The sequence below is a fragment of the Chelonia mydas genome, chromosome 11 (genome assembly GCF_015237465.2).
Source record: "Chelonia mydas isolate rCheMyd1 chromosome 11, rCheMyd1.pri.v2, whole genome shotgun sequence".
Taxonomy (NCBI): Eukaryota; Metazoa; Chordata; order Testudines; family Cheloniidae; genus Chelonia; species Chelonia mydas.
This window is the reverse complement of record NC_051251.2, coordinates 43,866,445-43,880,898: the sequence shown is the minus strand read 5'-3', so window position 1 is coordinate 43,880,898 and position 14,454 is coordinate 43,866,445. Positions and strand designations below refer to the sequence as shown.

Sequence of the window (14,454 nt, the reverse complement as noted above, 5' to 3'; positions counted from 1 at the left end):
GAATTTTTGTCCTTTCCATTAAATATAATTTAAAATATACATACCTAATATAGTCTTACAAATTAAAGGCTTTACAGCTTTGCTTTTTACAGATGATGTCATGCTGCGGTTCCTTCCCCCTACATTTCAAAGTGGTGTAAAGAGGTTTTAGGCATGAGACTCACACTAAAGTCAAAATCACACTTCTTTGAAAAAGATAAAGTCTTTTAAAAGGGCTTTAGTTACTATACTGCAAAACAGGGTCTCTAAAATTCCTAGATTTATTGTTTTATTAGAGAAATGGGTGAGACTGAAGATCAAATAAGTCAGTGAAAGTGGTATAAATCATCAAATTAAGTTTGCCGGGGAGGACTATCTTTTTTATGTGTCTTATACATAAGACACATATATGTATATATATTTATACATATATATTTATAAAAATACACCCACATTATACATGAAGATAATATTTTTCTTGGGTTTCAAGAAATCTGTAATCCACTTGAACTTCTCATTCTTGGTTCACACAATTACCAGTAGCCCTTGTTAAAAATACAGTTTATTTATTACCTTTATGGTTTCCTCTCTTTCTTCTTATGTGAATCTATGATAGCTTAGTTCCATATTTTTTAATGGTTACATGCAAACTCCCCCTAGTATTTGAAGGTCATATTTTTTGTCAGGAGAAAAGTAATTTCCCCTAGATTTGCAGTAATGTCTTGGAGTTCCACACATGACCTCAACTTCATGATGATGTGGATTCTCAATGTACTTATCCCTTGAATAGGCAAATCCACTAATTTTATATAAACATAGGTGTTGATCCAAAAAAGTGCTTCAGCATATGCTCAAATGTAGTCATGTAAGTACTCCCATTGGTTTAAAAGGATTTAGCATTAAGCACACACTTAAATGTGGACTAGCTCATTAAGAATAGCAGATGGGAACTTGATCTGAATAAATCATAAACCCCTGAACTCTTATGAAAATAGCACAAGCTATTTTTTGTCCTGGAGATATTATCTGTGTCACTATGGTCTCAGTCCACAGCACAATCCAAAGCATTTAAGTGTGTGCTTAATGCTAAATCCTTTGAAACCAGTGGGAGTACTTACATGATTACATCTGAGCATATGCTGAAGCACTTTTGGATCAACACCTATGTTTGTATAAAGACTTGAGATTTAAGAGGCAAAGTGTAAACCCTCTTTCCTTAGGGCTGTTGTGGGACTCAATAGTCTTTACAATTACAGTAATTATTAACTATTTGCAAGACCTCACAAACCCCAACTTTTTCACATAAAATCACATCTTGGACTGAATTCTCTTCCATGAGAAGAAAATCAAATTATGGCAAATATTAAACTGAGCAGGTACAAAGCAAGCAAAGTTTAGGTGGGAAATGGCTATTCATTATTTTATCTAAGAAAACAGAATTGCTTGGTTATAAAATACAACTACTCTCTTGGACATTCTATAAAGATTAATCACCATGTGGTGTGGATGTTGATTATAGGTATGATGAGTGGCTATCATAATTCAATGAACCCTTATTCTTTCTTTAAATGAGAAACTACCCACGATAGTACCTGGGTGAGATGAATGCAAAAAATACAGAACAAAAAGAAGCTAGTAACTCTCTATTGAAGGACAAAGAATCCTTCTCTCAACAATGGAAATACTTTATTAATATTTATATATGTTTACTGATCTAGCTAGATCTGCAATAACTGAGTGGCATTTCAAATTGACATTAATACCAGATTTAAGAGAAGTCAGTTTGATACAGACTATATTGGGATTCATAGATACTGCTATTTACATGGAGCTCTCATAACACTGGGTAAGAAACGGAAAACAAAAGATGGAATAAATGATTAGTTTTCAATATGGCAGAAGATTAACAATGGAATGCCTTAAGGTTTCCTTCCCAGATACGTGTTGTTGGGGGCTTGACTTGATGACACTGGAGATCCCTTCCAGTCCTATGTGCCTAGTATATTTATTAAAGATATGGGAAAGGGTGTGAACAGCAGGATAGCAAAGTTTGCAGATAAAAAAATTAATTTGGAATAATCAAGACTAGACAAGAGAGAAAATTCAGAAGGACTTAACAAATCTCGCTAAATGAGCAGGACTGTGATAGAAGAAATTCAGTGTTGACCATTACAAGCTAATACACTTCAGAAGGAATAATTTGAACTAATCACTCATATCGCTAGATTTTAAATTAACAGTAACCAGTCAGGAAAGAGACCTGGGCATTGTTGTAGACAACTAAATTAAAAACTCTGCTAAATGTGCTGCAGTAGCCCAAAAAGCTAATAAAATGTTAGGCTGAATAATGAATAGGTTAAAAAGAAAAACCCAAAATATTATGACATTATGTAAATCTTTGTTATGCCCTCACTTAGAATTGTGTGTACAGTTCTGGTCACCTTTTCTGGAAAGAGATATAATGGAAATAAAAGGGATTCAGAGACAGGCAATCCAAGTTATTAGAAATATAGAGAGATTAATAGGATGAGACCCAAAAAATTGATACTGTTTGGAGCTGGGCGTTATAATATAAGCTAAGAACAGGATAAATGGTATACAGCAGGTACTTTGGGTGCTGCTATTTACCTTTTCTCATAAGACAACAGGACATTCAATAATAACTAAAGGGCAAAAAATGTAAAACTGCGATAAAAAATACATTTTACACAACTCACAATTAACGGATGGAACTCAATGTCACAGGCCAAGAGATTAACAGGTTTCAAAAAAGAGAGTAGACATTTATATGGATAATAAAAACACCCACAATTTATATTAAATACATGCAACCATTTTTTAAAATAATGGATATAAATCTGAATGCTTCATAACATAAACCAACCAGCCACCAGTTGTGTGGGTTAGGAAGAAACTTTCTCTATGGGAATACATAGATGCTGCAGAGTTTTCCTGTGTGCCTGCTCCACACTTGCCCGTCCTATGCAGAGTGGAACTTAGGTGGTTCCAGTGCACAGAGAGCCTTCTGCAGCGTCTGGATTGCTTGGTGAATATTTCCCTTAGATAAGGATACATTTTACTCCAGGTACGTACATGCATATTCATATATGTCTCAAAGCTGTGGCCCATCCTTTACATACCAGCATGCTATTTATGGAAGTACTCATTTCTAGAGCACCATATTTAAGGGAATGAGAGCTATAGGTTAGAAATGATAATTAGCTAGCAGTGAGATGCCTTTAGAAAGGACATATAAGCTCAACAGTTTCATGAGTATCATTACTTCAAAATCAAAGTACAAATAACCATGGACTTTTTCTCTTTTAATTGCAGTATTTCAAGAGAACTATAATTATGCCTTTAATATTACACTACTTATTGTGTATGGCTTCCGATAAAATTATCTGGACTGTAAATGCGAGATGTATACCTGAGAACCTGCAATTAGTTATATATGCCATAATTCATAGCTAACTGATGCTGCATAAATATTAATAAAACTTGTTTTTAAAGCAATTTATTAGACAGGTCAAGGAACCCTCTAATTTCTACTTATCTACTGTGAAAAATTGATTTTTTTTCTTTTGTTCTGCATCAGGTGCTGTCCTACCATGCAACATGTTCAAAGGCAGAAGTTGACAAATTTAAGGTAAGGATTTACATTTCCGTTTAGCATACAAAGCAACTGTAAGATAAAATGAATGTAGGTCAGATAAAAAGAAAAACAAAAAGGCCAGTTTTACTTTTATATTCAAAATAGACACAGAGGCCATTTGTACAAACTGCTAATGGATGGATGAGCGTAGCTCCAAAAGGCTCGTGGTTAAGATAAGTAGTCAAAACTTCAGAATCTGCAGTATCCAACAGTACTTCTAAACCTTTTGAGATTCTCGTATTACTTTCTGGGTGATAGAAATAAGGTATTTTCTGTGCCAACTTTCCATTTTCTTTAGTACAGACAACAAATTTAAATAATGGCATATTTAGAGTGAGGAGGCAGCTAATAATTGTGTGTGCATGCTGAATCCTGCAAGATTATCAGGAGTTAATTTTTTTAAGAGGGGACTGTGGCAGGTTCGGTCACAGAGACCCCCTTGGGACTATCACCTGACATGCTGAGATTACCTCTGAGCCCGTTTTCCCTGCCAGCTTGGGACTCCAGAACCCTGTGTTGTTGAGCCAGACATGCTAGCCTGCTGCAACACAGACCCAGGTCTGGTCCACGCCCCCAAAGCTGCAGACTAACTAAAAACTGCTCAATAGGTATCCTGTCTCCAACACCCAGTTCCCAATGGATCCAAACCCCAAATAAATCCGTTTTACTCTGTATAAAGCTTATACAGGGTAAACTCATGAATTGTCTGTCCTCTATAACACTGATAGAGAGATGTGTACAGCTGTTTGCTCCCCCAGATATTAATCACTTATTCTGGGTTCATTAATAAACAAAAGTGATTTTATTAAGTATAAAAAGTAGGATTTAAGTGGTTCCAAGTAATAAGAGACAGAGCAAGTCACAAAACAAAATAAAGCAAAAACACGCAAGTCTAAGCCTAATACATTAAGAAACTGATTACAGGTAAAATCTCACCCTCAGAGATGTTCTGATAAGCTTCTTTCACAGACTAGACTCCTTCCTAGACTGGGTCCAATCCTTTCCCCTGGTACAGTCCTTGTTAGTTCCAGCAGACATCTTAGGTGGAAATTAGGGGTTTTCTCATGACTGGCAGCCTCCTTTGTTCTGTTCCACCCCCTTTTATAGTGGGAATCTTTTGTCTCTCTGGGTCCCCACCCCTCCTTCTACATAGAAAAGTAAAACAGGGCAGGGAACGAGGAACCGCGGCCAATGGGAGCTTTGGGGGAGGTACCCGCAGGTGAGGGCAGCGTGTGGAGCCCTCTGCCCTGCCCTTCCCCAGGGGCCGCAGGGACGTGGTGCCGGCCACTTCCGGGAGTGGTTCAAGGCCAGGGCAGGCAGGCAGCCTGCCTTGAGCCCTGCTGCGCGCCGCTGCCACCCCGGAGCTGCTCCAGGTAAGCAGTGCCAGGCCGGAGCCTGCACCCAGAACCCCTCTTGCACCCCAACTGCCTACCCTGAGCCCCCTGCCGCACCCCTCCGTATCCCAACCCCCTGCCCTGAGCCCCCTGCCGCACCCCTCCCTGCACCCCAGCGCCCTGCCCTGAGCCCCCTGCCGCACCCCTCCCCGCACCCCAACGCCCTGCCCTGAGCCCCCTCCTGCACCCCAACCCCTTGCCCTGAGCCCCTTCCTGCACACCGCACCCTCTCCCTCCCACACCCCAACCCCCTGCCCCAGCCCTGCATTCATAGCCCTGCATGCAATTTCCCCACCCAGATGTGGCCCTCGGGCCAAAAAGTTTGCCCACCCCTGAGATAAAAGATGGATTCCAGTCTCAGGTGCCATGGTCACATGTCACTGTAAGATCTCATTCTTCATTACCCACCCGCTGGCCCACACCTGTACACAGGAAGGATTGCAGGTAAATAAACCCATTCACAACCAATTGGCCTAGTTAATGGGAGCCATCAAGATTCTAAGCCACCATTAATGGCCCACACTTTGCATAATTACAATAGGACCTCAGAGTTATACTTCATATTTCTAGCTTCAGATACAAGAATGATACATACATACAAATAGGAGGAATATATTCAGTGGGTTATAACCTTTGTTATGATACCTTAACAAGAGACCTTAGGCATAAAGCATATTCCAATTACATCATATTCACACTCATAGGTATATTTCCATAAAACATATGACGTGCAACATCACAGGGTCTACTCTTTAGTTTCTGTCAGCACTCCATGTGTGCAAATAGCTGTCTATGACTGACTGTCATTAGTTGTCTTCTGGAGTGCTTTTCAAGTTATAAATGACACTTCTGGGAGAATACATATTGTCTCCTCTCCTATAGAAAGTGAATATCAGGCTGATGGGAAGGTTAGATGTGGGCTGTAACATCCATACATTGCTGACACTCAGCTCTGTCTCCATTGCTTCTGACCTGGCTACAACAATGGAATGAATCACTGTCTATTAATTTGGGGCATGGCTAGCTGGCTGCAACTTAATCTGGACAACAGTGAGATGATCTAGGTTGCTTGGGGAAGCAGCAGAAGAGTTGGAAAAATTGATACCTGTGCCTGCATTGATTGACAATGTCAAACCACCACTTCTAATTCAGTTGTGTATGTTCATTTTGCTATTAAATTCTTAGGCAGCAGTTGTGGCCTACAATGCTGTTTGCATCTATGCCTGATGAAAATAATGCAACGTTTTCTTTCATGTGCGTACCTTGCCACAGTTATCCACACCTTTATCACCTCAAATCTACAGTACTGTAATGTGCTCTACATAAGAATACACCTTAAGGCCACTCACAAACTGAATCTAGTGCAGAATATTTTAACCTGCTTAGTACATTGAATTTCGTCTCAGGAGCCCAGTACGCCAGTTCTCTGGATCTGCTCTGGCTTACATTTCATCTGTAGGTGGAATTCTAGGTGTTGCTCTTAGCCCATAAAGCTCTCAGTGGTTTGGGCCACAGGCTGACATTTTCGATCATCATCATCTTCATCAGCTGTTCCATATTAAGTGGCAGGACAAGTTCACCAATATTTATAGCCAAACCCAGCAACCACCTTCATCAGCACTGGTTTGAATGTTTTCCTTGGTACAGATATATTATTAGGATAGAAGACCAATGAATTATGAAGTATATTTGCCAAGGAATCCTGCTATACAGTCATAATCATATGGTTGCCAAAAGCTTCAGTGGCACGATAAAATTGTCTGTGGTGGCCATAGACTGAACATCCAGCTAGGCTGCCTTATGTACCTACCTAGAGATCGATCAGGCTGGCACTTGAGCTGCCAATAGGCTATGTGCCATTGGGATTTGCCTTGGTGATGACAACAATGACCTGAGAGACCACCTCTGACCCCATGTGATGCTGCTACACTTGCCATAAATGGAAGTGCTCAAGCTGAAGACCCCTTCTATAAATGGTAGGGAGCTGTTGGTGGAGTGTGCTCCATAAGAATTCCTTGACTATGGCTCTCACTCCACAATATGATCCGCCAGAGCCAGATTTAATATTTGCTGGTGGATATTTATTTGTATGTCAAGGGGAGTGAATAATTCTGAAATACATTTTGTATTTGAATTTATATAGGGGCTGTATGTTCAGACAAGGCTGGGCGCATTACAAATTTTTATAAAAATACATGAATAAATTTCCTCTGTCTCAGTCTTGTTTTTCTATCTTTGCCATCTTATTTATCTTTGGCCTTATCTTTTTGTTCTTTATTTTATCTATCCCCAAAATGTTTTTTCCTTTTTATTTTTGGCTGCATAAACTTTTAAGTAATGGCTGTTACCAAGTGATGAAAATGAATAGATATACTTGAGGCTTATTTTTCCTGAGGCTATTGTCTATTATCTTATTTTTGTTGTATCACAATAAATCCAAGAGGTTGTAGTCTAGGCTGTTAAAGAGTTATTGATGAAATTCCAATTAAAATCAACTTTAATTGTTGCAGCTGAGAATAATGCACATTGCTACAGTGGGTGCCCTTTTTAAAGAGTTACAATTCATCAGAGAAATCACATCACAAGAAAATGCCATTTCTAAGTTCCTGAAGTAACAAATGACACTTTGGTTGCCATTGCTGCTATTCCCCTATTGAGAATTCACTTTTTTTTTCTTCTTCTAAAAAAGAAACTTCCTTAATTAAACTTCCTAAGTCTACTTAGGCTTTGTAAAAATCTCTCAGGGAAAGTAGTGGAAGCACCATTGGCTGGGAGGCTGAAATCCATACTGGGCAGTAGAGGAGGAAAGGTACAATACTGAACATTGTAAATGAACATGATGATAGGCCATATAACCTATAGATCTTTTCCATATCTGATATCTATGATTGTATCATTGTCATATCTCCACATTATACTTAGTTTTCTACATTTTTGAAGGAATTCCACTTCCTGAATTATTGGAATGTCCCTCTTAAAAATAGCTCTTCACTGATAATAGGTCTCAAAACTGGGTTGCCTTCTTTTAAAAATGCTTACATTATTAGAAGTTACTCTCTAAATAACCCAGCATTTGGGGTCATACCAAAATGTTGTTATTATTGGAGGTTCCATCTCAATAAGAAATCCAATTACAGTAACTCCTCACTTAAAGTCGTCCCAGTTAACGTTGTTTCGTTGCTGATCAATTAGAGAACGTGGTCATTTAAAGTTGTGCAGTGCTCCCTTATAACGTTGTTTGGCAGCTGCCTGCTTTGTCCACCTCTTGCAGGAAGAGCAGCCCATTGGAGCTAGCTGGTGGGGGCTTGGAACCAGGGTGGACCGACAGCCCCCCTATCAACTCCCCACTCCCCTAAATTCCCTGTGTGGCAGCCGCCCAGCAGGCTATCAGTTCCCAGCAGTTCAGCTGTCCCTACCCCCACTGCCATGTGCTGCTCCTGCCCTCGGCCTTGGATCTGCTCCTGGGAGCCTCCTGCTTGCTGTGCAGGGAGGGCGGAAGAAAAGGGCTAATGTCAGGGTGTCCCCCTCCCCTGCCCCCCTCCATCTCCATAGAGCAGTGGGGGACACGACAGGGCTCAGGACAGAGGGAGCTTGCTGCTAGCAGCTGCTGTCTCAACTTCCTGATCTACTTAAAAACGCAATGTACTTAGAGTGCGGTTAGCATACTTAAAGGGGCAATGCACATCTCTCTCCCCCACGCACAGGGTGCGTGGCTTTGTCTGCCATGCTGTCTCCCCTCCCTCCATTTGTGCTGCCGTGCAGAGCGTGAGGCTACATGAACAACGTGTTAACCCTGGAGGGTTCAGCCGAGTGCTAGTTCATCATTTAGCGCTAAAGCATTCCCTGGGAAATATCCCACCCTCTGACTCCACCACCTCAACCAAGCTTCACAAGCATCATTGCTGTGTACAGTATTAAATTGTTAAAACTTATGTATATATACAGTATAATATAGTCTTCTGTCTGGTGAAAAAAAATTCCCTGGAACCTAACCCCCCCTATTTACATTAATTCTTATGGGGAAATTGGATTCGCTTAACATCATTTCACTTAAAGTTGCATTTTTCAGAAACATAACTACAACGTTAAGTGAGGAGTTCCTGTATATGGATCATTGCTCTTTGAAAATTCATGACACCAGCCCTTTTCACTTTTTATCATTAAAACAACTGAATAAAATAACGTGAAAATACATTTACTCCACTGTTTTTGTCTATAAGCACTTAGTTTCTTAGCATACATTTCTCAAAAGGCCAGTGTGAGAGGGAGAACTCTATGAAATGTAGGCTTGGTGTAAGTGGGTACAACTCTACTGACTTCATGGAAATTTCCTCATGTACTCTGCTGTGGCTATTACCAGCAGGAGAGTGAGTTTGTATGTGGGGGGGGGGGGGGAGAGGAAGGGTGAGAAAACCTGGATTTGTGCTGGAAATGGCTCTACTTGAGGATCCCTTTAGATAAGCTGTTACCAGCAGGAGAGTGGGGTGGGAGGAAGTTTTGTTTCATGGTCTCTGTGTGTATATAATGTCTTCTGCAGTTTCCACGATATGCTATGCATCTGATGAAGTGAGCTGTAGCTCACGAAAGCTCATGCTCAAATAAACTGGTTAGTCTCTAAGGTGCCACAAGTACTCCTTTTCTTTCTGCTGTCAATGACACAGAAGAATGATAAAATGTAATTTATGTAACTCACTTTGTCATATGATGAGAGAGGAAGGTTGGTGTTTTGGCTAGGGCACTGGAGTGGACTCAAGAGATCTAGGTTCAGTAGTCAGTTCTGCCACATACTTCCTATGTAGCCCTTGGACAAAAATTACATAATTTCTCTGGGCGTAATTCAGGCCCCATTGAAGTGAAAGGGAGCTTAGCCAATGTCTTCAGTGGGCCTAGGATTTCATTCTCTTTGCCTCAGATCCCCGATTTGTAAAACTGCATAACAATGCTTTCTTCCCGCAACCTTTGTCTGTGTTGTCTATTCTGATTGTAAGCTCTTAGTGTGGCAGGCTATCTATGCACTGTTAATGTGTATATTGTGCTTACTACAGTGGGGCTGGGATCTCAGTTAACAACAAATGAATCTTTAGGGTCCAAACCTGCATTTGTTGCCAATTTTAAAAAGTCATTGTAATCAATGAGAGTTTGGGGTTGGCATACAATGCAGACTGGGATCCTTTTTCAGTTTCTGTAGTTACAGAATAACAGTGGATTTTAGATGGGGGAGGGAATTAGGGAAATTTACACCACTAGAGCTACTAAAGACAATCAGGACTAACAGTATTAGGTTTCCCACCATTGTTCCCATAATTGGGATGTGTACAGTACTCCTATCTTCCATTTGAAAATGGATGTTGCTCCTGTGAATGATGTACAAAAGTAAAAGTAATAGACATATAAACATAATATTACACTGTGGTCTACAGCTGAAGAAATAGTTTCTAATACATAATGCACTAGACAAATTTAATCTTTTCCTATTCACAGAATGTCCATGAACAGATTCCCTCAAATGTATTTGTTACTCAGAATTATTCAACATTTTTTGTAATGTTCATTTAAATTCTGATGGCTTGCTATTTGGATCTCTGTTGCTTAGTTTGGACTGGTCATACAAATCACATTGTATTATTTCTATTCTCTGACTTGAACAGCATAGTTCTTATAGGCAGACTTTTGCTGCAAGTGCTTTGTTTCCAGGAAGCAAATTTAAAATCAGCCTTCTGTAAACATTTGTGCTCATGAGGTTAAAATGTGCTTTCCAGAAGTATTCTTGCATCTAAAACTCAATCATATGAATGTTCACAGGAATTGAAGACAAGAGTGATGAATACAAAGATGAAGCAAGTTCCTTAAAAATTCAAATGAATATTTCTCCCATTTTTGAAATCACCCAGTTCTACTATGGAGGCAAATCTCCTCTCCTATGTTTCAGGATTATTTTACTGAAGGTCATGGGCCTGATTCACTGCTATATTTCTCCTGATTTACATCTGTGTAATTCCATTACAAACAAAATGAGTTACATCAGCATAAAACTGGAGTCACAGTGGTGGATCATGCCCCCATATCTACATGAATTCATTTTCTTTAATTTATTGGGAAACTAGGACTATTTGTGTCTTTAAAAGCTGTGTGCCAAGTCAGAATGGAAGTTAAAGTACTCTGTTGTCTCTTTGATTTAAAATTAGGCAGACATTTCTAATTTCCATACTCCCATTATTAGTGTTTGGCTAAAATCATTTGTAATATTATTGAACAGAAAAGCCTCCGTTAACCAAACTCTGTTTAGCCTATATTCGGTTATGTCCTATAGAGTTGTATTATACTGCCTGTCTGGCGCCTTCTCATTGGGATCTAGGTTCACCACGCCTGAAACATCATTGTCTTTTTCCCAGTGCTATCCAGATTTAGAAATCCAGCCTTCAAGAGTAAAGAATGCAGGATTGAGCCTCTGAACTGGATATTTTTAGAAAGAAAGAGTCACTGAATCCTGAGATAGGATTAAACAAGTGCTATGTATTAGATCAGTTTTAAAACTCAGATAGCAAATAAACACACCCACAAACACACATCACCTTAAAATTCAACTAATGTATTTTACAGAGAGAATGTGCAAACACTCCTCTCTTGATGTGTAATATACAAGAAGCTATTTTTAAAAAGCTAACCTAATTGTGCAGCTCTGAATGGTATAAGCCAGATCAATATTTAATGGCTATGATGCATTATTTATTGCTTTTTGAGATAGTCCCTTCTGTAGGGTGAACAGTACACAGGAGAGCCACATGACAAAAATAATGGATCACCTACCGTACAAAATCTTTGATTCAGAATGTAGTGATAATAATATATCCCTTCTGTCTCAGCTACTTTGGCTTAACTGTGGCTCAAAAAGGACTAGCCTAATTGTGGAAAACAAAGTTGTGCTTGGATTTTTGTCTCTTAAAAATTACAGATATTTCATAAAATAAAGATTGAGGAAAACTGAGCTAAAAAAGGGAAACAAATTTTACTACTGCTACTCGACCTGACAATCTAAACAGTTGGACACACTGATTAGACAACTTATTTGCATAAATTGAATTCTGTGAAGGCACCAGCTGTAATGGTATAAAATGAGTTTAGTACATCCATTATCTGAGGTTATAATTTTATACACATTCTTAGATACTCTGTGATGGACAGTCCAAATAAAATTAAATTGAAATTAGGTTGAAATTTAAAAAAAGTCACCAGATCTACAGATGTAAAAAAATGTTGGAAAAATTTCATTACAGTGTTTCCTTTTTTAAGTTCAGTTAAAAAAAAAAAACCTCTAGTTATTTCAATTGAATAATATTGAGTTCATGCGGCAAAAACACACTCTCTTTTCTTGCAGGACAGGTGGAATGTTTAGATTCCAGGATGATGTCTGTATATCTGTCTAGTGTATTTATATGGGGTCTGCCACTATAGTATCTAAGTGTTGGTATTTAGCTAGGTTCCCAGCTCTGTCACTGATGGATCACATGAATGAGAAGGGCAAGTCACTTCACCTCTTTATGTTTTGTTTCCCCATCTGTAAAAAGAGGATAATATTCAAACTCCTCTGTAAGGCTCACAGATTCTTGAATTAGTAGGTACTATACCAGTACAAAAGATTATGGTGGATTATCATAAACCTGTCCAAAATGCCTTGAGGTTTAGGCTGAAAATTGAGATGGTTCTGATGTTTTCTGTGATTATTAGTGAGTCCTTTATTTAAAGATCTTAGGACTTTAGTAGAACATCTGTTATAGAACAGTCTTATATAATCTAATAGGAATTAAACAATAGGAGTCTATAGATGTTTATTAAAATTCTGTGGAAATTACCCCACAACATTATGGAATTTAGTAGAATTTTTTTTAATAGGCGTGTTCTATAGAATTTTATAGGGAAATGATGTCTCTATATGATTATATGCTATGTGTTAAAAAACAAGCGTCAAAAAGCAATATTGTTGTTCTGATTGCAGAATGAGGGAATGCCGTAAATAGCTATATTAAATAATAAATGAGTACCTCTAACATAGAAAGTTGACAACATTATAGTCAAACTGGAATATAAATCTGATTGGTTTTAAAGCTCTACCTAGTTGTTTCTATCCATAAACTACAGGAAATTTGTTTTCTATTACTTTTAATAACAGGAAAATGGAACTAGATAATACAAGTAAGCAAGACATTCAGTTACGTTTTTGGAAGAATTCTGCACGAAAAGAAACTGAAAATTATTTACTGATTGTATTTTACTATAAATCTAAATCAAAGCGCCTAACCTGGGCTCCTGGCTCCTTTTACAGAAATTAAAAATACATTCCCAAGGAAAAAATATGCCCAAATCAGCAGTCTAAAAAATATCAGTGACATTTTCCCTTTACTGCTGGCTTTTTTCACTTTATTAGGTAATTGTTTTCACTACAGTAATGATATTTTGACAACAGTCAGGTTGAGAAACCTTAAAAAGGGAACGATGTAAGAAAAGGGATTGATGTTAACTAATTTACCCCATGCTAAAAGACTTCATGTGTTAGAGTGTTGCTGCTATCAGTTATGTTGTTTATATTGGTTACGTTGTTTATATATGTTGTTAAATTTCTCCTTTTGTTGCATTCATTGTGGTGTCCAGAAATGCTGCCTCAGGGCTTAGATGCTGTTTCCAGTTTGCTTGTTTTTCCAAGCAAATGTTAGAGACATTGCATCATTCATAGCAGGAGGTGAAATGATTCATTATCCAGTATAGCTATTGTCTTTCCTTCAATCTGATTGGTCACCCTCCTCTACAGCAATCTCTTCATCTGAAAAGCTCTGTGGAAAAAATGCAGTCCAGCATTATTATATTCAACCAACCACAATGCAAGAAAGATAAGATGTAGTCCATAGAAGATATCATCTGAATGAGAGGAATATCTGCTTTACGATCAAGCATCAACACTTGTCAAATGATAAAGTAGTATGAGTCAGTTATGAACACTTACAAATTTATACTGGAAAAAGACATGCAGATAGCAATAAAGACAGAGTGTCTGTACATTCAAGTCAAGTCAGAACTAGTCCAGAATGACTCCTTGCTCTAGGAATGATCACTCATATTGTGAAGCCCCTCGTTATGGATCTGATTGTGAACCACTTACAATGGTGAGCAATTATTCACAGAAGTACCCTATTGACATTGAGATGACTCGTATGGAATTGCTCACTATTGGGAACACCGGGTTCCCAATCTGGCCTTATTAGGAGCATTGTATTGATATTTGCTCTAAATACTTACAGAACTCTTCAAAGTAATCTAGTACAAAACTGTATAAAATTACATATTTTGTACCGATCTAACCTGACTTTTTTCTATAGCATCCACTGGTCGGAAAACATGAAAAATATTTTCTGTTTTTCATCAAATTTAATTTCA

The 14,454-nt window shown here is 38.5% G+C and overlaps 1 protein-coding gene and 1 long non-coding RNA gene across 5 annotated transcripts in view; one reads left to right on the top strand and one right to left on the bottom strand.

Moving 5' to 3' along the window:
• The window catches only part of PDE11A (phosphodiesterase 11A), a 226,144-nt gene that overhangs the window by 136,996 nt on the left and 74,694 nt on the right, over window positions 1–14,454 (top strand). For all 4 annotated transcript variants that reach the window (XM_043524765.1, XM_043524766.1, XM_043524767.1 and 1 more), the window contains one exon: window positions 3,578–3,628. In XM_043524765.1, coding sequence (XP_043380700.1) covers window positions 3,578–3,628 — 51 coding nt within the window. The remainder of the gene's footprint in view (window positions 1–3,577; window positions 3,629–14,454) is intronic.
• Window positions 11,602–14,454, bottom strand: part of LOC119567321 — a 62,070-nt gene continuing 59,217 nt past the window's right edge. Inside the window, exon 2 of the long non-coding RNA XR_006284684.1 lies at window positions 11,602–13,853. This is a non-coding gene — a long non-coding RNA (uncharacterized LOC119567321). The remainder of the gene's footprint in view (window positions 13,854–14,454) is intronic.